The following is a 25,681-nucleotide window of genomic DNA, read 5'->3' as shown; positions in this document are numbered from 1 at the left end:
AAACAGTTTCTTCCCTTCTGCCATTTGATTTCTCAAAAAAGGAAAAGGGCCCAAAGCAAAAGTTTGGGCAAGTATCACAGCTTGTAAATGCTTTCTTTGCCAGCTAAGAGTCTTTCAATTCTTGTTTGGGGGATTTTCGCCCATTCTTCCTTGCAAAAGGCTTCTAGTTCTGTGAGATTCTCGGGCTGTCTTGCATGCACTGCTCTTTTGAGGTTTATCCACAGATTTTCAATGATGTTTAGGTCAGGGGACTGTAAGGGCCATGGCAAAACCTTCAGCTTGCGTCTCTTGAGGTAGTTCATTCTGGACTTTGAAGTGTGTTTAGAATCATTATCCTGTTGTAGAAGCCATCCTCTTTTCATCTTCAGTTTTTTTTTACAGATGGTGTGATGTTTGCTTCCAGAATTTACTGGTATTTAATTGAATTCATTCTTCCCTCTATCAGTGAAATGTTCCCCGTGCCACTGGCTGCAACACAAGCCCAAAGCATGATCGATCCACCCCCTTGCTTAACAGTTGGAGAGGCGTTCTTTTCATGAAATTCTGCACACTTGTTTCTCTAAACATACCTTTGCTCATTGCGGCCATAAAGTTCTATTTTAACTTCATCAATACATTTAAGGTTACTGCCCCACTCTATCTCTGATCCCCTGATGAGGAATGGCTTATGGACCTCTGGTTTCTTCCTCCTATAATCAACAATCAGCTCTTTGGTCTTGCTGACATTGAGAGAGAAGTTCTCGTTATGGCACCACTCAACCAGATTTTCAACCTCCCTCTGATTTGCTGATTCATCTCCACCTCTGACTCGGCCAAAAGCAGCTGTGAAAATCAGCAAACTTGAATATGGCACTGGATCTGTACTTGGCCTCATGCTCGTAAGTATAAAGAGAGTAGAGCAGGGCGCTAAGCACATAGCTTTGTGGTGCAGCTACGCTGATGGTGCTTGCAGCAGAGATGCTGTTTGCCGATCCATACTAACTGAGATATGCTAGTGAAGAAACAGAGGATCTAGTTGCATACCGAATGACTGAAGTCTAAGTCTTGGAGAATGTTGATTAGTTTTGAGGGAATTATAGTATTGGATGCCAAGCAGTAGTCAATGAAGAGCATGAAGTATGCATCTTCACTGTCCAGATGTTCCAGGGTCGTGTAAAGAGCCAGTGAAATGGCCTCTGCTACGACCTGTTGTGACAGTAGGCAGATTGGAATGGATCAAAGTTACTCCTCAGACAGGAGTTGGTATGTTTCATGATCAACCTCTCAAAGCACTTCATTGCAGTACCTCAGACTGTCAAAGCAAGAGGTTAAAGACATCAGGAAACACTCCAGCTAGCTGAATAGCTCGAGTACATTGTCCAGACCAGATACTTACTGTGGGTTCATCCTCATGAAGAATGCTCTGACATTGGCCTCAGAGACTGAAAACACGGTGGGGCTTGTGGGAGGTTATGGAGATGCCCCCGTATTCTGTTGGTCCAATTAAGTATAAAAGGCATTAAGCTTCTCTGGGAATTAAACCTTGTTGTCACATATGTCAGTTGATTTTGCTTTGTAGAAAGTGATAGCATTCAAGCCCTGCCGTAGCAGTCAAGCATCCTTCTGTGATTCCAGTTTGATCCAGAATGGTGACTTCACATGTGAGATCTCTTTCCGGAGGTTGTATCTGGACCTCTTGTACTTTCTTGATTGCCAGACCTGAATGTCACCAATCTAGGCCTCAGCAGATTGCAGATCTCTTGGTTCATTCAGGGTTTCTTTTGTGGAAACAATGATTTTCTGGAGACACACTCATTGGCAGTGTCTTTATAAAGTCCATGACAACTGTGGTGTACTCGTTCAGGTCCTCTGATGAGTCCTTGAATGTGGCCCAGTCCACTGACTTAAATCAATCTGGTAGCCGCTCCTCTGCCTCATGCAACCACCTATTTGCTGTCCTCCCCTCTGATGCGTTGCTCTTTGTGGCGATATCACATGCAATGATGTGCCAGTACATGATTGGACAGATCACTGAGCATGCGCAGTTAAGACACGTTTGCTTATTACTGTAAATAAAAGTTCTCTAATTCTTCCAGAATATGATTCCTCATTGTTAGCCCACAGTACGTTTAAACATAAGTAACTTATCATGGTGTCAGGAGTGGTTCTGGAAGAACAATACGTTAGAATCAAGAATCGAAGATACTGTAAAAAAAAAGTAAGAAAAGAAAGTTTGAACTGTAAACGGTAAAATGGAAAGGTTACAACCCCCATCAAAATTTCAGCTGACTGGAGGATATTCAAGCAACAGTTTGAACTGTACTTATTGGCGATCAATTATTCAGAAAAATCAGAAAATACCAAAGCTGCGCTTCTGCTCCATGTAATCGGGAATGACGCAGTAGAGGGATTTAATAGTTTTGTCTTTGAAGATGGAGAAAATTTCAATTTAAAGTCAATAATGGACAGATTGGAAGTATTTTGTATACCTAAGTGTAATTCAATGTATGAGCGATATAAATTCTTCACATGTGCACAGAGGGCTGCTGAAACAATTGATCAGTATGTTACTGAGTTACAAAAGCATAGTAGAACATGTGAGTTTGGATTGCTCATGGGCTTTTTCATTAAAGATAGAATTGTTTGTGGCGTTCGAGATAATGCTCTGAGAGAGCAAGATTTAAATTTTGAAAAAGCTTTGGCGCTTTGCAAAGCCTCTGAGACCGTGACGTCACAGGCTGAAGAGCTTTTTGTCGAAAACTGCAATGGAAAGACTGTAAAAAATGCAAATGTATCAAGAAATATAATAATACATCGACAAAACTGACAGAGAGCAAGACAGCATTTGAAAGAAAAAAAATCATGTGAGCACTGTGCATGGGAATATCATCCAAATCAGTGTCCCGCACATGGCAAAATTTGCAATGGCTGCAGTAAGATCAATCATTTTTCATGCTGTTGTAAAACTAAAAAAAGGAAAATAAAATAAAACAAGTAAATGCTGTGCTTGAAAATGAACAAGAGGAATTTTATATAGATGTGCTTTGTGAAAATAAAATAAGAATGACTGGACTATTCCGTTGCAAGTAAATCAAAACAATACTCTGTTTAAACTTGATACTGGAGCACAAGTAAATGTCCTTGCAGAATCTGAGTTTAATACTTTAATTCCAAGACCAAAGTTACATCAGATGAATATAAAAGTGACTCGGTATTCAGGTGCAGACATTCCAGTTAAAGGAACATGCATGGTAAAGGTATCACACATAAATATTGTGCACATGCTTTCATTTGTGGTCGTGCCAAAAAATGTACAGTCAATTCTGGGTTTATCTGCCTGTGAAAGACCTAAGTTGGTGAAAAGAGTTTTAGTCTTGGATAATGACACAGAGCTGAAGCGACAGAACGTTGCATTACAGTCAGCAGAAGGTGACGTAACTCGACTGCAGGTCCAGCTCACAGAGGCAAATGCTGACATGGAGAATATAAAAACAGTAGCTGCAGTGTCTCAGATGACCAAACAGGAGGCAATTGATGATATGAAAAAGCAATGGCAGGAGGAGGTTGCTTCAATGCAAGCAATAACGAAAGAGACTCTGAGAGAATATGAGATTCAGTTTCATCACCGTCTAGAGCAAGAATGCTCACAGTGGGCAGAGTATCAGGAAGAAGTGAAAGCACAAGTGAAGGAATTGAGAAATGATGAAGTCTCAGCATAAAAAAGAGATGATACAGTTAATGAATGAATTAGATGAAGAAAAGAAGATTCGTATTTCATTACAATTCGAAGTGGAATGTGAATTGACTGATCCAAGGAGATGTTTGTCTGAAGGACAAGGAGACAAAGTGAGGATACAAGATAAAATGAACAAATGGACACAGACCAGATCATACATGGTCCAAACAGAGGAGGGAGCAGTGTTAAGAAGAAATCGCAAAGACCTTAAGAAAGAGCCAACTTCAGAGTTTCAGTTATCTGATATAGATGTGTTTTGATTAACGTTGTTAGTTTTTTTTAATTTTAAGTAAAGAAAGATGTAGTGATAATACGTGCAATGATGTGCCAGTATATGATTGGACAGAGCACTGAGCATGCGCAGGATTGCTAGAATGTTCCAGCACATGGCTGGGTTAAGACATGTTTGTTTATTACTGTAAATAAAAGTTCTCTAATTCTTCCAGAATAATTCAGCCATGATTGAGTGCAGAGTAGATTTGGTGGGTCAAGTGGTCTAATTTTGCTCCTATATCTTCTGGTCTTCTGGTCTAAAAATAGCTTAACCTCATAACCAACACAAAAAAACTCTGAGATAATATTGTTCTGGGACCATTGAGCTGTTAGCCTCCCAACTTTCTCAGCCTCTACTTCTTGAGAACTGGTCTCATTTCCCCACAGGTCTCTAGTCCTACCTCCTGCTCCCGTTCTCCAGACACACATCCTTCTGTCATCCTAAATTTGCACTCACCAGCACATATCCAGAGATCAGACCTTGCTCATTCCCACCTCCTAGAATTCTGCCTTTGACTGGATTGTACCATAGAATGGTTTTGCCACAGGAGCTGGACATTTTGCCCATAAGGACTAGGGTACCCCCCTTTTCATCTCTGCTGTTGGCAGATTATGGAGTATGAGTTCTGGCCATTTGCACTCCTCCCTATACTGATCATCAGCAACAGTGCAGGACTGGCAGAGGCTTTGCTTATAAAGTGCATTTGGTAAACCTCCCAGAAGCACTCACAGAGACTACTAGGAAGATTCTCACCATGCAGAAGGCTGAACACAAACCAGCCCACAAAATTAGTAAGTTGAAGCTGGCTGCAGCTAAAGAGCTTCAAAAATATTAAGTAAATCTAAATCAACAATGTTAATGCAAATAAAACAAAGATAAATTAAGCAATTTAATATACATATAAACATTTTTAAAACGTATAAAGCACTTCCTAATCATATACACACTTTATTGTACAATCTATGTACATGAGCCATCTTATATATTTATATTTATTGTGTTTTTATTATTATTATTATTATTATTGTGTTTTTAAACTTTTGTGTTTATTTTTGTGCTGCATCAGATCCAGTGTAACAATTATTTGGTCCTTTTTACAGGTGTATAGGAAATGATATTAAACAATCTTGAATACTTCCAAGCATTTGCAGACAAATTTGAATGCTTTAAAAAGTTAAGGTAACAAACTGTAAAAATGTTGAAAAGATTTACAAAAGCACTTGAGGATAATAAACTCTCTCACTATTTTTTAAAATTGCCAACACCTCAGCTGAACTTTTCTTAGATTGAGATCATGAGGAGAAGACTCCTGGTTCACCTCAGGCCTTGGGTTCAATGGTGTGTAGAATACTTAGACCAGGCCTCCCTCCTCTGCAGTGGCAAAACACAGTTTGGTATCCAGTGACAAGTTTCTGACAATATCTTTGTGAGATCACTAAAGATACAAGCTTAATGTTTCCTTCCTTCCAACATCAAAATATTTCTATTTGCTTTCAATTCAGAAGAGCTACCAAATCAAACAATTCATGCCATTATCATCACACAGATTAGGATCAGCATCCCCGTAGCATTCAGCTTCAGTTTATTTAGAAACCCACCTGGGATCCTGGCTTATAGTTGGGAAGGTACAGATTCCTCTGCAGTAGAGCTTGTAGCACCTTTGTGTTCCCAGAAGTTCAAAGTTCAGAGTTTGGTCAAATGTCCCACATTCCACTGAACTGAAATTCACTTGTAAGGTAACCTCCTCACCAGGTTGCACGATCCAGCGGTAAGGAGAGGCTCTGTGGGGAAGATCAAAAAAATGATTTTAAAAAATGTTCACCAAGCTCAGATGAATAAAAGCAGAAGTTATGGGTCTTTATTTTACTTAGAGATACAGCAAGGAACAGACCCTTCCAGCCCAGCAACCCACTGATTAACCCGAGCCTAATCATAGGACAATTTACAATGACCAATTAACCTACTAAATGTTACATCTTTGAACTGTGGGAGGAAATTGGAACACCCGGAGAAAACTCATGCACACATGGGAAAGAACGTACAAACTTGCTTACAGAGTACGCATGAACTGAACTCCCAACTCTGATGCCTTGAGCTGTAATAGCGTAGCATTAACTGCTACAGTACTATGGTGTCTTTGGTTGGACAGAAAAGTTTTTTTCTAATAGCCTGACCAAAGACCAGGGAGAAAAGGGTTCTTTAATTTCTAAAAAAAAAAGACAAATAAATTTTCCCAATATGACCTAATCACTGAGGGCAATAATTATCTATTGCAACAGATCTGTAAAGTCAAGGATGGGGAACAACCATGTGTCTTACAAACTTGTTCATCCATTACACTTAGCTGGTATAACTCAGCATTCAACTCAAATTTGCTGTCATGATCATGGGCTTGAGTAAATATGTTGGTTTTGTTTCGTACCCATGGGTATTTTGTACCTGTCACGTGACCATGATGTAATTGAGGCTATGCTGGAGATGAGGTAATGGTCTTGTGATGGTGGAGTGATGTCATTTTCCCGCCAGTGAGAGGTCATGTGATAGTTTTTTTCAACAGGGTATAAAAGGAGAACCCCACCCTGTGACATGGGCAGTTCATGGCTGAATTCACCACTGGCTCCATGTTGCTGCGTATTCCGATATTATGATGCAGTTTCGTTTAAAAGTGGAGTTTTATTTTCTGTTTTAAGTCTCAAAGGTTATTGCTGGCAGTTTTGCTATAATACTGCCGGTTTGGTTAGTGGAGAGTGAAGATTTTAAAGGAGTTCGGAAATCCCGAAGGATTGGGAAAGTTAATGTCAATGGTGAAACAGATTTGACCTTTGTTTAATCTTCGCACAAGGAATTAGTAACGAGTATCCATGATAACCCCTGTTCTGCCAGAAGAGTAGAGGGTTGGATACAAAGTTTTGTTAAAGAAAGGTCAGTGCCTTTAAGCCGTTTTATTTCCTTTGACCGTAAATCCTCCAGGAAATAACATACTCCAGCTGGGATCAGCAGTAACAACGTGGAAAGGATTTAAGTACAGGAAAGAAAGCCTCTCCCAAGCGACTGGGTCAAACTTTGGACTTCCGCATTACTACTTCTAGGAACTGTTTTCGCATTCTCGCTTTAAGAACTGTTCGAGCTGCCGTATCGCAGCTGACTTCCGGTTAAGTTAATCATTTGTTCACTTTTGGGTTTTTTACAGTGTTTAATGAATGTTTTATTTGTTATAAAAAAAACCTGTCTCAAATCATATATTCATTGTTGCTGATTTGTAACAGTTTCATCTTCTTCAAATAGACTATAACTTGTTTGACATTCACTTTCCCAGTTTAACAAAACCATAGAAAGCTTTGAGTAATCTTTTCCATCAGTTGTCCTAGGATGTTCTTGCTTAGTGAACCATTCCCTTCAACATGTGAAGACTATCCCACAAGTGTGACAGTTAGTTTTAGCAGTCTGATGCAGTGACCATGAATGAACACTGATATATAAAAGACAGAACAGAGAAACAGGACCTTTGGTCCACTGAGTCTGTACCAACTATGATATCACTTGTAACTCTCAGTTCAGCTCACTGCTTAATCCAGGGGACGACAGCCCTTGGCCCAGACAAACTTAACAAACCTTATTTGGGTGGATGCTGCGCAATGTGTCCCCTGTTACAAATCAGTACCACGAAATAACTAACAGTACGCAATATGCGATTAAACAACAGAGCTTTATAATTCTTAATTTGACTCTATGGTTAGTAAAGAAACAAAAAAAGGAAAAGGGCCCATTCTCATGAAACAGTCTTATGCACAAAGTTGGAGCTCACGGTTCAGTCCACTGGTTTCCCGTCAACCTCCTCCGAGCATAGCCGACCCTCGAACCCTCGGTACAAGTCCACTCTGTCCGGTGGTCTACCATCTCTCTCCATTTGCGTCTTCTCCTCATCCGTCATCAGTCCCCAGCAAAAGACCGCAAAATCCCTTCTCTCAGACCCACAGGAAAGAACGACATTCCTCTAATTTGGAATGCCCCACGTTCCAAAGCCCCGTTATCTCTAGTCATAACCCAAACATAGCTGTTACAGAGAAACCATTACATTAGCAGTGAAACCTTACAGCGCATTACGCACTTTACACTAAGCAGGCTGGTGAACCTGTAAAGCAGTCCACAGCATATTAAGGGGAAAAAATTAAGATTAAATGGATAAAATTAACTTTGTGCAAATAACCCTCATCCAATGAAATTTGCATTCTATAAGTTTTTGGCTTAGGTGCGGTACATTACCAATACAGATCTCTGCAGTGGGACGCCCTTCAGTGCAAGTACAGCTTACCGGACTGCTGTGGTCTCCTCTTTGGCTGTTTCTTCAATCCCACTGCTGTGGTCAATGTCCGACAGAGGTGACGGTGCACCAACAACGGAGGAGCGAGAATCACGCCGGCCCTTCCGGTGACCACCAGATCGCCGTTTATCCTCAGCTCTCTCTATTTTGTCTTTCTTAGATTTCCCTTTCTGTTGAACTGCTCCCTCTTCCTGGTGAGAAACAAGACAAGCCCACAAAACTCAGAAAGGCAAACTTGCATTGCTACATCACCTTTCTTAAGCCAGAAAGTGGTGGATCTCTGCAATCTGTTGCCACAGGCAGCTGTGGAGCCCAAAATATCGGTATATTTAAGGCAGAGGTTGATAGATTAGTCAGGGGCATGGAGATATGGGGAAAAGGCAGGAGAGAGAGTCTGAGAAGGAAAAAGGAAATGGATAATGAAATCGCAGAGAAAACTCAATAGTTCTGCTCCTGGAACTTATGGTCTGTGGTCTTTCATTAGCTTAGAACATCCAAATCATTGTGCAGTCGTTGAAGTTGAATTCAAGCACAGCCACACAAAATGCTGTAAGCTGGCCATGTTCTAACTGCTTCCGTTCACTCATTGACCAGATAACCTATTTATCCAATCAGAGATAACTTCCTTCTCCAGCTTTGTAAATTATTGAACTTTCTTGCGGTCTTCTGATGAAGGGTATTTAATTTGAAGCATTAACTGTGTTTTTCTTCTCACAGATGCAGCTTGGCCTGCTGAGTATTTCCAGCATTTTCTGTTTCTGTTTGGATTTCTGGCACCCATTATCTGTTTCTTGATATCTGAAGTGTACCGCAGCACATCAGGCAATTTGTGTGTGCCAGACCGCAGAGGGATATTTCTCTCTAGGCACTTTCCCTTGTGTTCACAGGAGGAGTAACACCTGCCCCTACATCTCCCCACTCGCCAGAGTCCTCCGCAACACTACCAGGTGAGGCAAACATTCATAAGCATCTACTCTGGCCTTATTTATTGCATCCTGTTCTCCCAATATGGCCTCTACATTAGTGACACTGGATACAGACTGTGCAACTGCTTCACCCACATGGCCATCCAGATCTCCTAATTGCCAGCCATTTCAAATCCTCTCCTCATTCCCGCATCGATGTTTCTGTTCTTGGCTTTCTCCACTAGGTGAGGCTAAACAAAAGAAAGAGGAGCAGCATAATTTTCCTGGCTGTTATGAAGACTGAACACCTCCATTGATACTATCTGATCGACTGAGTTCCTCCAGTTTTTCATTTATTACTCTAGCAAAGCCAATCTCTTGTGACTCCAGCAAAAGCATACTAACTAAGTGGCCTGGCTTTGAGGGATGAAAGTTAACCACACACCAGGGAAACCCACTGTGCCCTTTATGTCTACTGAGGAAATAGAGACAACTTGGGTTGAAATCTCATCTGAGTGACTGCACCTCCAGGGTAACTCCTCATACTGCACTGCTAGGATCATGTGTTCAGAGGTCCAAAGCATGAACACAGGTTACCAGTTCAGACCCATACTCTAAGATTGTCTTACCTTGATAACTGGGACCATCAGTTCAGATCTATACAATGTCTTACCCTAACCACCGGGGGTGTCAGTTCAGACCAATACTCCAATGTCTTACCTTAATCACTGGGACCATCACTTCCTGCTCATGTTCAGACTCTTTCTTATCTTCTAATAAATTTTTTTGTTCTTCTGTCTTAGATGAAAGCAAGAAGTGGCTCAGCACATCCTGCCCTGAACTGGGCCTGCGTTCCACAGGGTACTTCACCACTGAAAACAAGGCAGGTGGTGGAATAGGGGGGCCACTCAGACCCAAGCCTAAACTGTCCAGAATCTACACAAGAGCAAACAATATGAAATGAATAATTATCAAGAAAGAAGTAAAATATTCATTCATTAGGCTTCAACAATACACTTTTTTTCTGATTTAAGGTGCAAGAAACAACTTCAAAGATATGACCATTAGTAAGAGAAGCACAAACAATAGAAATGGCTGTAAAAATAAGGGGTTGGTAATTTAAATCTGAGCAGTGGAGAAATTTCTTCTCTCAGAGCGAAGTATATCTCTGCCCCTGAGGGTGACAGAGAATCAGCCACGATGTGAGAAAGGCTTGCAGGGCCATGCGAGCTACTCCTATGGCTTGTTTCCTTTCTTTCTTTTCTTTTTAAATCTTTTTATTAATTTTTTAAACAAAAATAAATGAAACATGAATCACAAAGTGAGAGTACATAATTAATAGTTTAAGTAGACATTCAAATATATAATAATCAATATATATAGCCTCCCAAACTCATAGTATTTATGAACAAAAGAAACAAAAAGGAAAAAAAACAAAAAAGAGGGGAAAAAAACACTAACCAACATGGGCCATTGCATAATATTAAATACATACAGTAGTGCCAATAACTCCGAACCTCCATCCAAATAATTAAGGATAATCAAAGTGAGGTTTAGGAAAAGACAATTTAACTCATATGAAAATGTTGAATAAATGGTCTCCAAGTTTTTTCAAATTTAACTGAAGGATCAAAAACAACACTTCTAATTTTTTCTAAGCTCAAACAAGAGATAGTTTGAGAAAACCACTGAAATATAGTTGGAGGATTAATTTCTTTCCAATTCAATAAAATAGATCTTCTAGCCATTAATGTAACAAATGCAATCATTCGTCGAGATGAAGAGGATAAACGATTATTATCCACCATTGGTAAACCAAAAATTGCAGTAAAAGGATGCGGTTGGAAATTGATATTCAGAACTCTTGAAATAATACTGAAAATATCTTTCCAGTAATTTTGTAAACAAGGGCAAGACCAAAACATATGGGTCAATGAAGCAACATCAGAATGACATCTGTCACAGGTTGGATTAACATGAGAGTAAAATCGAGCAAGTTTATCCTTAGACATATGAGCTCTATGTACAACCTTAAATTGTATTAGGGTATGTTTAGCACAAATAGAGGACAAATTGACTAATAGTAAAATTTTCTCCCACTGCTCAGTGGATATAAGACAATGAAATTCTTCCCATTCCTTCTTAATTTTTTCTGATACTTCTGGCTGTATTTTCTTTTTTTAATATTATTTATTTATTGAATTTTAGAAATTACAAGAATAAATGTAATAATGAAATGGTAAGAAAAGTGATATTAACCCTCCCCCCTTAATCCTATCTAAAGAAAAAGAAAGAAAGAAAAGAGAAGAAAGATTGCCTGGATATCGGAGGATCCCCACATGTTCCATGGAGTTCAAAATAATTTTGATATTTATTTTCACTTTCCCCAATTACTATAATTTTATCTTCAAAGGACCTATGTATCTAATCCTATCTTTCGTAAGTATGGTGACCAAATTTTCAAAAATATCTCATATTCATTTCTTAAATTATACGTAATTTTTTCAAATGGAAAACAACTATGTATTTCATTATTCCAACGATCCATAGTTAAATTTAAATCAGATTTCCAAGTAACTGCAATAACTTTTTTGGCTACTGCCAAAGCAATTTTTATAAATTTTTTCTGATACTTATTCAATTTAAATTTCGTTATTGTCCCTTCAATGTCTCCTAATAAAAATAGCAATGGACTATGTGGAAGTTGTACTCCAATAATTTGTTCCAATAAAAATCTTAAATTAATCCAAAATGGTTGAATTTTAGAACAAGACCAAGTAGAATGTAAAAAAGTACCAATTTCTTGTTTACATCAAAAACATTGGTCAGACATATTTGAATTTAATCTATTTATTTTCTGTGGTGTTATATATAATTGATGTAAAAAATTATATTGTATTAATCTAAGTCGAACATTTATTGTATTTCTCATACTATCAGAACGTAATCTTGACCAATTTTTTCCGTCAATTTTAACATTCAGATCAGATTCCCATTTTAGTCTTGATTTATGAATTCCTAATTTAATTGTCTGCTTTTGAATCAAATTATATATACAAGATGTAAATTTTTTAATTTTTCCTTTCTGAATTAATATTTCTATTTCACTAGGTTTTGGTATCAACATTGTTTGTCCCAGCTTTTCTCGTAAATAAGCTTTTAATTGAAAATAACAGAAAAGAGTGTTATTTGATATTTTATATTTATTTTTTAATTGATCAAACGACATCAATATACCTCCTTCAAAACAGTCACCTATATATTTAATCCCCTTTTGAAACCAATTATGTAAAAGTTTATTATCCATTGTGAAAGGAATAAGCCTATTTTGAATTAAAGTCCTTTTTGCTAATAAAGATTTCTTTATCTCATCATCCATATTTACCTTATTCCATAAATCAATCAAATGTCTTAATATAGGAGATTCTTTTTTTTCCCGTATCCATTTGGATTCCCATTTATATATAAAATCTTCTGGTGTATTTTCTCCTATCTTATCTAATTCTATTCTAATCCATGCCGGTTTTTCTTCATCAAAAAAAGACGCAATAAATCTAAGTTGATTTGCTTTATAATAATTCTTAAAGTTTGGAAGTTGTAACCCTCCTAAATCAAATTTACATGTCAATTTTTCTATGGCTGTATTTTCATGATCATATTATAAATAACAGCTACTAAACCCTTTTGACAAGGATTCAGAGCTAAAATTCTTTCCGTAATGTCCAATGGACATAGTTTCGGAAAAGACTGTAACTCATTATACAAAAAATTTCTAACTTGCAAATATCTAAAAAAATGGGCTTTAGGTAAATTATATATATTAGATAGCTGTTCAAAGGACATAACGCTATCATCCAAAAACAAATCCGAAAACATGTTATACCTCTTGTTTTCCATAAAAGAAAAGCTTGATCCATAAGAGAGGGCCGAAAAGAATGGTTAGATATTATAGGGCATGATAAAATAAACTTATTCAAACCAAAAAATTTACGTAATTGAAACCAAATTCGCAATGTATATTTGACTATAGGATTAGTTATTTGTTTATTCAATTTAGATAAAGAAAAAGGAAGTGAAGATCCTAAGATTGAAAACAATGAAAAGTCTTGTACAGATTTACATTCCAAATTTACCCATTGTGGGCAAGCAGCTGTAGTCAATTCTTGTGTCCAAAATATTAAATATCGTATATTAACTGCCCAATAGTAAAATCTCAAGTTTGGCAAAACCAAACCACCCTCATTCTTAGGCTTCTGTAAATATTTTTTGCCTAGTCTAGGATTTTTATACTGCCACAGATAAGAAGATATTTTGGAGTCAATAATATCAAAAAAAGATTTAGGAATAAAAATTGGTAATGCTTGAAATAAATATAAAAATTTGGGTAATACCATCATCTTAATAGCATTAATTCTACCAACCAATGACAAAGATAGTGGAGACCACCTGATAGCAAGTTGCTTAATTTGGTCAATTAAGGGTAAAAAGTTAACTTTAAATAAATCTTTATGTTTTTTAGTAATTTTAATACCTAAATAAGTAAATTAATCTGTAACAACTTTAAATGGTAAATGTTTATAAATTGGAACTTGCATATTTAATGGAAATAATTCACTCTTATTAAAATTCAATTTATAACCAGAAAAGTTACTAAACTGAGCAAGCAAGGACGAAATAGCAGGAATAGATCTTTCAGGGTCGGATATGTATAGTAACAAATCATCAGCATATAATGATAACTTATACGTCCCCTCCCCACGAGTAATACCCAAAATATTAGGTGATTCACGAATGGCTATAGCCAAAGGTTCCAAAGAGATGCCAAATAGTAAAGGACTTAAAGGACAACCTTGCCTTGTACCACTGTATAACTTGTATATACACTTGTATAACTGAAAAAAGGGAGATCTTTGATTATTGGTAAAAACCGAAGCCAAGGGTTTATAGTATATTAATTTAATCCATGATATAAATTTTGAACTAAAATTAAAATGCTGCATCGTATTAAATAAATATGGCCATTCAACTCTATCAAATGCTTTTTCAGCATCTAAAGAAATGACACATTCTGGTATTTTGGGTGAAGGAGTATAAATAATATTAATTAATTTTCTAATGTTAAAAGATGAATAGCGATTTTTAATAAATCCAGTCTGATCTTCAGAAATGATTTGAGGTAATATATTTTCTAATCTAGTAGCCAAAATTTTACTGAAAATCTTAAAATCCGTATTCAGCAAGGATATAGGCCGATAGGATGCACATTCAATAGGGTCTTTATCTTTTTTAAGGATTAAAGAAATAGAAGCTTCATAAAAAGATTGTGGCAATTTACCTATAATTAACGCATCTTTAAAAATTTTACAAAGCCAAGGAGAAAGTATAGAGGAAAAAGATTTTAAAAATTCTGCAGAATAACCATCTGGACCAGAATCTTTACTGGAATTCATTGAAAAAATAGCCTTTTTTATTTCAGTTTCCGTGATAGGTGTATCTAAGAATACACTATCCTCTACTATTAATTTTGGAATATTCAATTTCCTTAAAAATTCATCTATTATAGAAGAATCCTCAGCAAATTCTGATTGATATAAGGAGTTATAAAAATCTTGAAAGGCTTTATTTATCTCTTTATGGTTGATCGTCAGAGTGCCATCTTGTTTACGAATCCTAGTAATCTGTCATTTAACCGAAGCAGTTTTCAATTGATTAGCCAATAATTTACCAGACTTATCTCCATATACATAAAACTGAGTTCTAGATTTAATTAACTGATTTTCAATCGAAGAGGATAATAACAAACTATGCTCCATTTGAAGTTCCACTCTTTCTTTATAAAGTTCTTTGCTGGGGGTCACTGAATAAATCTTAACAATTGCTTTGATTTTATCAACCAATGTTAATATTTTAGAATTAGTTTGTTTCCTAACTCCAGCAGAGTATGAAATAATCTGTCCATGAATAAATGCTTTAAAAGTGTCCCATAAAATTCCACTAGCGATCTCTGCTGTAAAGTTTGTTGAGAAAAACAAATCAATTTGTTGTTTAATAAAATTAACAAAGTCTAAGTCCTGCAATAAAATAGAGCTAAACCTCCAAGATTTAGCATTAATAGATGAATCCATTATCTTAATAGATAACTTCAAAGGTGCATGATCAGAAATGGTAATAGAGTCATATTTACAATCGATAACATTTGTAAGTAAACGGTGATCAATGAAAAAGTAATCAATTCTTGAATAATTATGATAAACATGAGAAAAGTATGAAAACTCTTTGTCATTGGGGTGTAAAAAATGCCAAATTTCGCAAACTGCTGAATCAGTCATAAAGGAGTTGATGAGAGGCCGATTTATTCGGAAGAACTTGTGTGGGCTTGGATCTATCGATCGAAGGGTTTAAACAACAGTTAAAATCCCCACCCATTATCAGTCTGTACTGATTCAAATTGGGAAAGGATGTAAATAAACACTTAAAAAATTCAGGACAATCAGTATTTGGAGCATAAACATTAACTAAAACAACTTTTTGATTAAAAAGTAGACCAGTAATAAGCAAAAATCTACCTTGTGGGTCTGACATTGTTTCATGATGTATAAAGGAGGTTGAAGAATCTATAAAAATGGAAACGCCTCTTACTTTGGCTTGAGAATTCGAGTGATATTGTTGTCCTTTCCAAAACCTAAAAAAGTGTTGACTATCCACCTTCCTAACATGAGTCTCTTGTACAAAGATAACATTAGCATTCATTCTATGGAATACTTTGAATATTTTTTTCCATTTAATCGGATGATTTAAACCATTAGTATTCCAAGAAACAAAATTAATAACCCTATCCATATTGACAATATTTATTACAATTAACACATAAGGTTAAAAAAAAGATGAACTCATGAATCCGGAAGAGGGAAGTAAGTTCAGGGAGGAACCGGAAGTCACGACACTGCAACCATTTTTGTAGTTTCATATGAGCCCATGAAGTAAAACTAGGCACAAAGCAAGCAAAAAGAAAAGAAAAAAGAAAACTCCTCCTCCCTCCACCCTCAAAACCCCAGGAAGAAAGCCAAAAAGAGGCAAGCAAGCAATCTAACACTAAAATTACCCCCATGTCTCAAGACGGCAACTCAAACAAAAAAAAGTTGAATAAAAGATACAAACCACCCATATTATAAGAAAGGGTTGGTATGACAAAAATTAAAATATAAAGTTAGTATTATATATATAAAACAAAAGGTTTAAAAAAAAATTAAAATGATAAAACCCATAAATGAATAATACTGAATCAGTGTTTTAAAAGAAAGTTTAAAACTTATTCAAACACATCAAAACGGATGTGACGTTCCAAGCACTAAAGCCTTTCGGGAAGAAGAAACGACATTTTATTTTAAAAAAATCTTAATATTTAAACGTTAAAAATATAAAAAAGTGTATACGAAAAGAAAACCCTAATAAATTACTTTCAAAACTAACAGATTAATAATATGAAAAAATAACAAACTCAGAATAAACCAAAAACGAACTTTTACCATGTATAAAAAATACATGTAAGCCATACATTAAAAAAAGCATCATTTTATAAAAGATCCAAATCTATAGACTAATTATTACATTAGTCAACCCGATAAAATGTTATTGTTCCAAAAATCTTTGAGCATCCGCTGGAGATTTGAACAGCCGCTAAGTTCCGTCTTCGAGAGTAACTCTCAAATGTGCTGGAAATAACAGCGCTTGTTTGTAGCCTTTCTGATGAATTTCCGACATAACCGATTTAAAAGCCATTCTTGCCCTTAAAACTTCGGGACTGTAGTCTTCCAGAATACGGAATTTAAAATCTTGAAAGCTGATCATACCCTTTTTCCGTGCAGCCCGAATCAAACGCTCTTTGGTATGAGGGTAATGGATCCGGAGAATTACTTGTCGTGGTTTCAAACTTGAATCTGAATGAAAACGAGAAATGCGATGTGCACGGTCGATTATTAGAGGGGAATCCAGTACTTCTGAGCCAAAGACATCCATTAAAAATTTGGAGAAAAAACAGTGAGATCGCCATTCTCAAATTTTTCCGGAATCCCAATTAACCGAAGATTTTGTCTTCGAGAGTGGTTTTCAAGATCAGTGATTTTAGATTTATAACGATCCATCTGTTGAGAAGTCGAAGTTTGCTGTTGTTGCAAAGTTTCAATTATACGATCTCTCTGGCGAGCGGCCTCTTCAAGAACTAAAATACTTGCTTGTTGTTTTTGTGACTCCAATGTAAGTGCTTGAAGTTTTACGTCAAATGTCTTTAAAATTTCATCAAACGTAGAAAGCTTTGCGCTTAATTTACTCTCCAGTTTTCCAAGTCTGTCGTCCATAAGATTCGCAATTGCTTCTAAAGTTACCGGTTCTTTCGTCTGTTTCGATTCCTTTGCTTTAGACATTTCAGCGAGTTGAAAATGATACAAACGGTTGAAAAAAATTTCATATGTTTAAACCCCTTTAGAATAGGTATAAAAAGATCAATTACGGGGTGTTTGCAGGTTAAAAAAAAAGTAAGAGGTTTGGAGCAAAGCCTAAAACCGCTTCACTCCATAAGCGCCATCTTGAGACCCCGTTTCCTTTTCTTGTGTTCTTACTTTATAGAAATGAGGACAGTGTCATTCTCTCTTCCTTGCTGTGAGGGATACAGGACACTATTTTTCTCTCTCTGTGAACACACGTACTGGCAACTCATAGAACAGGAGTCAGCTTTCTGCTTTTATCCTGTGTGACTGTGAAAGGCAGAGGAAATGAAGCTCAGAGTAAGAGCTAGTTGTGTGCTTTTGTCTGGCCTCCCTCTGTTTTCTGGCAGAACCTCGCCCTAAGCCTCTGATGTATCTGCATCTCTGTGTGATTCTGCTCAATTGGCCGTTGCCACTGCAGGCATGAAGACAATGACTGTAATCAGGATTGGCAAACCTGATTGTCCATTCCTCAGATGGGAAACTGAACAGGACAATTCTACTACCATTTCCTTCAGGATCAGCCTGCATCAAACCACCTCTGATTTTCTTTTAAAGTCACTGGTAATCGTGAGATCAGTAATTAATGTGCAATTGATTCAATCCAATTCACTATCACAAGTGCATTTCTTTTGACATCCAGCTTCCTATTTCTGATCTCAGTCCAACTGCTCAGCAGCAGCATTCAAAAGTACAGCATACATTGGTCTTACCAGATGGTCTCAACACCACCTCCCTCAATTCCACCCCTCACCCCATGGCCTCTAAAGTGTCAAAGTGCCTGGTAGGCTTAAACCATTATCACCACAAATTCTGCTCTGTGTCCATCAACCTCATCTCTCTCAAAGATGCTGAGAGGTTGGATTCAGCTGGTCTGAGCCTCACTGGCATATTTAATTGAGCTCTGAACTATACATCTGTAAGGTTGCTTAGTTGTACTGTAACTCAACTATCCAATGCCTCAGCTCATCTACAGGTATAAAGTTCAAAACTTTAACACAATCCAGTTTACCCTCCTCATTCTAGTCTTAGTAAATGACATCCAAAACACTTTTCCTTGTGCTCTGATATGTATTGTCCCATTCTCCCCACCTTTCCAAACCTCCTCAATCAAACAATATCTCAGTTTTAAAGTTCTTATTTTCTAATCTCTTCAAGGCGTGTCTCTTCCCCATTATTGGTTATCCTCTTGATCACTCTTGATTTCTCAGCATTGACAGCTGTACCTTTAGTGTCCTCAGTTCAGGATTCCTTAAATAAACTGTGAGGCCTCTATATACTGCTCTAATCTCCTTTACAACAGGACTCAGTATTATCATTCCATTTAAGTCAGTATTAAATGTATGTTGCTGTTGTTGTTTTGTTGCTTGTTGTGTTTTTGTTGTCTTGCCAAACACCGTGGTCACACTATGTTGGCGCCAGAACGTTTGACAATACTTGTGGGCTGTGTCCATCTCTTCTCTAGGTTGTGCCGGTTAATATAAACAATATATTTCACTGGCTGGTTCAATGTACAGTATGAGTGGTAACTAAATCTAATCTGAATCTGATTATACCCCAGCATGTCAAATAAAGCAAAGGAATATTTTGCGATTATCCTCACAAACAAAAAGAATTTTTTGTACTAAGGGAAGGGAGTTTGGGTAAAGAGCTGAAATAGTTGTCAGGATTCAGAATGGAAAAGACACCCGGTGCACATGGGATAACTCCTGAGCTGCTGCTGCCAGAAATTAAAATGGAAGCAGTGGAGGTTGCTATTAGAGTTTCTCAGATTGACTTCGATGTAGGTATGGTGCCAGTCATACTGTGCAACTCCTTCAAGAAAAGAAGGGGAATAAACCAGGTAATGGCAACCGACAGTGGAAGCAAAGGAAACTTTTCCAGATACACTCTGGTACAAAGCAACTTTGCATTACTTGGAACGATGACAGTCAACTTGGATGTTGTTATTTATGACAAATTGTCATCAACTAACTTGAATGAGTTCTTTATTGAATTAATGGAGACAGATGACATAGATGGTTTCCAAAGACATTCGGTCAAGTATCATAAAATAGACATTGAAACAATGTTATCGGAAGCCAAAGGCACATAATCACCGATCGAGCATGGTGAAACTGGCAGGGAACGTAGGTGCAGCACAGCATGAGAAGAAGATGTAGAAGAGGAATTCCAGCCCAGGCTTAGCAAGAATCGGAGATTATAAGGAGCAGAAACACAACATGTGCATGACAGAAGGCTCAGAGACAGCACAAGTCTAGGAAGGGGATTGAGCAGCATGAAAACACAGTGGCTGGAATGAGGTTCTTACACAGAGATCATGAAAACACATACAGTTTTAAAGCCATAAGACATAAATAATAGATCAAGGAGCACAGCTTGGAGAGGGCATTGAAGGAAGGAAGAGCTGAACACATGCAGGAGAAAAAATACAGAACTTCCCTGGATGTTGAACAGCAAAAAATATAAAAGTGGTGAAAGTGGTAATACTGAACATAAATACAACGCTGCACCAAAGGAGTAAAACAGGAGGACTGAGGGACATAAACAGAGAAAGGGATGATGGTTGATCAGCAGAATGCTTCAGAAGAGTAGAGAGGCGCAGGACAGTGTATTGAGGAAGGCAGGTGGAACACAACACAGGCTAAGGCAAAACAATGGGTTCACAAAAATATAATACACCAAAGGCCCTTTTTTATTGAAAACAATGCAGGAAGGATGAGGAATGTCAGCTAGCACGGACATGGACAAAGACACAACAAAAACAACCTGAAAAACAACATGGTCACAACACAAGCTAACAGTAAAGCTCCCAGAATAGCCCATGGGTACTTTGCAAGTGTATTTTGGACAACACTTCAGAGTAAGGAGCCTTAAACCTGACACATAGATGGCAGATAATGGGTTCAGCCATTCAGTGCCAGATCAGCATGGATCTCATCAAACTACATTAGGTTCTATTCTTGCCCGCCCAAATCTCTCAACAATCAGAAACTCAAGACAATCTCAGACTGAATTCCTTTCCTACAGAATCAATGAAAAGCTCTCTTCCTGATCCACATCAAGTGGGAGGTGCTGATGGGGATGAGTGGAAGATGGAATTCATAACACCCACTGGCAACTACGAATACTTGGTGATATCTTTTAGACCTTCCAACAGTCTAGTCGTTTTCCATGCTTTCATTTACGAGATCCTCCAAAACATGCTACACAGGTATGTGTTTGTGTACCTCAATGACATTCTCATCTTCTCCAAGGACCATAAGACCACATCTGTCATGTCCATTCCGTCCTTCAGCATCTCCGCAAAAACTGACTGTTCTGTAAGCTGGAGAAATGCCATTTGAACACCCCAGCTATCTCCTTCCTGAAATCTACTATAAGCCTACAGACTGTCACAGCTACCTGGACTATTCCTCTTCCCACCCTGTCTTTTGTAAAAATGCCATCCCCTTCTCACAATTCCTCCGTCTCCGCTGCATCTGCTCTCAGGGTGAGGCTTTTCATTCCAGGATGAAGGAGATGTCTTCCTTTTTTAAACAAAGGGGCTTCCCTTCTTCCACCATCAACTCTGCTCTCAAACGCATCTCTCCCGTTTCTCGCACATCTACCCTCACCCCACTTGGGATAGGGTTCCCCTTGTCATCACCTACTACCCCACCAGCCTCCGGGTCCGACGTATAATTCTCTGTAACTTCCGCCACCTCCAACGGGATCCCACTACCAAGCACATCTTTCTCTCCCCCCCCCCCTTCTGCTTTCCACAGGGATCGCTCCCTACACGACTCCCTTGTCCACTCGTCCCCCCCATCCCTTCCCACCGATCTCCCTCCTGGCACTTATCCTTGTAAGTGGAACAAGTGCTACACCTGCCCTTACACTTCCTCCCTCACCAACATTCTGGGTCCCAGACAGTCCTTCCAGGTGAGGCGACACTTCACCTGTGAGTCGGCTGGTGTGGTATACTGCGTCCAGTGCTCCTGGTATGGCCTTTTATATATTGGTGAGACCCGACGCAGACTGGAAGACTTTTTCTCTGAACACCTATGCTCTGTCTGCCAGAGAAAGCAGGATCTCCCAGTGGCCACACATTTCAATTTCACGTCCCATTCCCATTCTGATATGTCTATCCATGGCCTCCTCTATTGTCAAGATGAAGCCACACTCAGGTTGGAGGAACAACACCTTATATACCGGCTGGGTAGCCTCCAATCTGATGGCATGAACATTGACTTCTCTAACTTCCATTAATTCCCCTCCTCCCCTTCTTACCCCATCCCTGATATATTTAATTTTTTTATCCCCCCTCCTATTTTTTCTCTCTCTCTGCCCATCACTCTGCCTGTTCTCCATCTCTCTCTGGTGCTCCCCTCCCTCTTTCTTTCTCCCGCGGCCTCCTGTCCCATGATCCTTTCCCTTCTCCAGCTCTGTATCCCTTTTGCCAATCACCTTTCCAACTTTCAGCTTCACCCCACCCCCTCTGGTCTTCTCCTATCATTTCGCATTTTCCTCTCCCCCTCCTACTTTCAAATCTCTTACTATCTTTCCTTTCAGTTAGTCCTGACGAAGGGTCTCGGCCCGAAACGTCGACAGCGCTTCTCCCTGTAGATGCTGCCTGGTCTGCTGCGTTCCACCAGCATTTTGTGTGTTGCTTGAATTTCCAACATCTGCAGATTTCCTCGTGTTTCCTTCCTGAGTTATGTTCTTTCACCCCAAAGCATAACCATAGACCCAGAAAAAGGGTGTGCAGATGTTGAATGGCCTTGACGGCGCTGCCTCAAACAGCTACAGCACTTCGTGGGCTTCTCCAACTTCTACTGCCATTTCATCTGGAAAATCATTTGCACCTCCCTTACTAAATCATCTGCTTCACTGATAATCTCGACTGCTCCTGTGAACCAGATGTTCGAGCTTCACCACTGCTCTCATTCTCCATTGTCTGAGCCCCTACAGACCTTCTGTGGTAGAGATGAATGTATCTGACATAGGCACTGGGGTCAGGTCATCCACGCCCAGCAAGGACCAGACAGGAAGACACACTCTTGTCACCTTATCACGCATTTCTACTCTGCACAGCACCATCATGGAGAAGGAGATGGAACTTCTTGCCACTAAATGGGTCTTGGAGGAATGGTGACATTGGTTGATAGGAAACCAGAGCCGTTCCTGATCTGGACTGACAACCAGAACATCATATCCCTACAACAAGCCTGCCATCTCAACCTACATGGGGCTCACTGGGCTGCCTTCTTCAAGCAATTCAACTTCACCATCTCATAGAAACATAGAAACAAAAAACCTAGAGAACAATGCAGGCCCATCAGGCCACAATGCTGTGCCAGACATGTACTTACTATAGAAATTACCCATAGCCCTCTATTTTTCTAAGCTCCATATACCTATCCAGGAGTCTCTTAAAAGACCTTATCATATCTGCCTCCACCACTGGCGCTGGCAACCCATTCCACACACTCATCACTCTCTGCATTTTTAAAAAAAAACTTACCCCTGACATCTCCTCTGTACCTACTTCCAAGCACCTTAAAACTCTGCCCTCTCGTGTTAGCTACTTCAGCCCTGGGAAAAAGCCTCTGACTATCCACATGATCAATGCCTCTCATCATCTAATACACCTCTATCCAGTCACCTCTCATCCTCTGCCGCTCCAAGGAGAAAAGGCCAAGTTCATTCAACCTATTTTCATAAGGCATGTTCCCCAATCCAGGCAACATCCTTGTAAATCTCCTCTGCACCCTTTCTATGGTTTCCACATCCTTCCTGCAGTGAGGTGACCAGAACTGAGCACAGTACTCCGAGTGGGGTCTGACCAAGGACCTACAAGTTTGTATATAGCTGCAACATTACCTCTTGACTCTTAAACTCAATCCCATGTTGATGAAGGTCAATGCACCGTATGCCTTCAGAGTCAACCTGCACAGCAGCTTTGAGCACCCTATGGACTCGGACCCCAAGATCCCTCTGAACCTCCACACCTCCGAGTCTTACCGTTAATACTATATTCTGCCATCATATTTGACCTACCAAAATGAACCACTTCACACTTAGCTGGAATGAACTCCATCTGCCACTTCTCAGCCCAGTTTTGCATCCTATCAATGTCCCGCTGTAACCTCAGACAGCTCTCCACACTATCCACAACACACCCGACCTTTGTGTCATCAGCAAATTTACTATCTCATCCCTCCATTTCCTCAACCTGGTGATTTATAAAAATCATGAAGAGAAGGGGTCCCAGAACAGATTACTGAGGCACACCACTGGTGATCAACCTCCATGCAGAATATAACCTGTCTACAACCACTCTTTGCCTTCTGTGGGCAAGCCAGTTCTGGATCCACAAAGCAAGGTCCCCTTGAATCCCATGCCTCCTTACTTTCTCAATAAGCCTTGCATGGGGTACCTTATAAAAATGCCTTGCTGAAACCCATATACCCTACATCTACTGCTCTACCTTCACCAATGTGTTTAGTCACATCCTCAAAAAATTCAATCAGGCTTGTAAGGTACGACCTGCCTTTGACAAAGCCATGCTGACTATTCCTAATCATATTATATCTCTCCAAATGTCCATAAATCCTGCCTCTCAGTATTTTTCCATCAACTTACCAACCACTGAAATAAGACTCATTGGTCTATAATTTCTTGTGCTATCTTTGCTCCCTTTCTTCAATAAGGGAACAACATCTGCAATCCTCCAATCCTCCAGAACCTCGCCCGTTGCCATTGATGAAGCAAAGATCATTGCTAGAATCTCAGCAATCTCCTCCCTCGCCTCCCACAGTAGGCTGAGGTACATCTCGTCTGGTCCCAGAGACTTATCCAATTTGATGCTTTCCAAAAGCTCCAGTACATCCCCTTTCTTAATGTCTATATGCTCCAGCTTTTCAATCTTAACGTCTATATGCTCAATCTCTTACTGACCAGACTCCCAGAACAAAAAGGCGATGCTCTGTTACCAAGTTGGATCCAACTGAAAAGAAGCCAATCCTCAGCCCATCATTCCATCCTTGCAGATCCTCACCTGATCTTGAGAAGCAGATCTGCCAGGACCTGCTCCGTGACACACCTGACAAATACATTTGCAGTATGTGCCAGTACAGTACAGTATTTTGGATTTTCTGTGCTGCTGATTCTGGTAGCTCACTATCATCGTAGATATCTGCCAGTTTATCGCTGCCTGACCTCACTGTGTCCAGTCCAATTCCTTCAACCAGCAGCCTTTTAGGCTTTTGCATACCCTACCCATCCCTTGATACTCATGATCCCACATCACCATGGCTTTCATCATGGGTTTGCCACCTTCCAGTGGAGCCATGGTGATCACAACTTTGGTGGACCGGTTCTTCAAGGTGGCCCACACCATTGACCTCCTTAAACAACTTCTGTCAGCACTGAGATGGTAGACGCAGTTCTCCAATATGTAGCTCGCCTCCACTGTTTCCCTCAGGACATTGTGTCAGATGGGCCCACAATATCTTGCTTCTGGGAAGCCGTCTGCTCCTTCTTCTCCACCTCAATAAGATTCTCCTCTGGCTGTCATCTGCTGACCAACAGTCAGTCAGAAAGAGCCAATCATCAAATGGAGAAGTTTCCGCAATGCTTCACTGCCTCTTACCCTTCCATAGAAGAAGTATCTGTTCTTGATCGAGCTGTCCCAGAATTTACACATCTGCTCTGCCACGGGTGTTTCACCTGTTAAAGTGCTTCATGGCACCCCTGTTGTTTCCCACAGAGGAGTTTAATAATAGAGGTCCTACCTACCAGGGCCCTGGTTTGCCACAGCCGGAATGCTCAGAAGAGGTCAGGGAGCCCCATGCTAGCTGCCAACCATGCCTACTGTCACTAGGCAGAGGATGCCAGCCAGACTACTCCATTGTACATGTCTAGCTGACATCTGAGATCTGCCCCTGTGCATTGGCATCCACAAGTTCTCACTCAGTTTTATTGTCCCTTCAAGATTACCCA

At 39.2% G+C, this 25,681-nt stretch overlaps 1 protein-coding gene across 1 annotated transcript in view; it reads right to left on the bottom strand.

Moving 5' to 3' along the window:
* The window catches only part of LOC140740438 (hydrocephalus-inducing protein-like), a 579,330-nt gene that overhangs the window by 287,001 nt on the left and 266,648 nt on the right, over window positions 1-25,681 (bottom strand). The window contains exons 31-33 of the mRNA XM_073069569.1: window positions 9,936-10,151; window positions 8,302-8,501; window positions 5,588-5,770 (exon numbers count right to left, since the gene is read on the bottom strand). Of these exons, the coding sequence (XP_072925670.1) occupies window positions 5,588-5,770; window positions 8,302-8,501; window positions 9,936-10,151 (599 nt within the window). The remainder of the gene's footprint in view (window positions 1-5,587; window positions 5,771-8,301; window positions 8,502-9,935; window positions 10,152-25,681) is intronic.

Source organism: Hemitrygon akajei, chromosome 17, assembly GCF_048418815.1.
Source record: "Hemitrygon akajei chromosome 17, sHemAka1.3, whole genome shotgun sequence".
Lineage (NCBI taxonomy): Eukaryota > Metazoa > Chordata > Chondrichthyes > Myliobatiformes > Dasyatidae > Hemitrygon > Hemitrygon akajei.
This window is presented reverse-complemented; position numbering and strand designations above follow the sequence as displayed.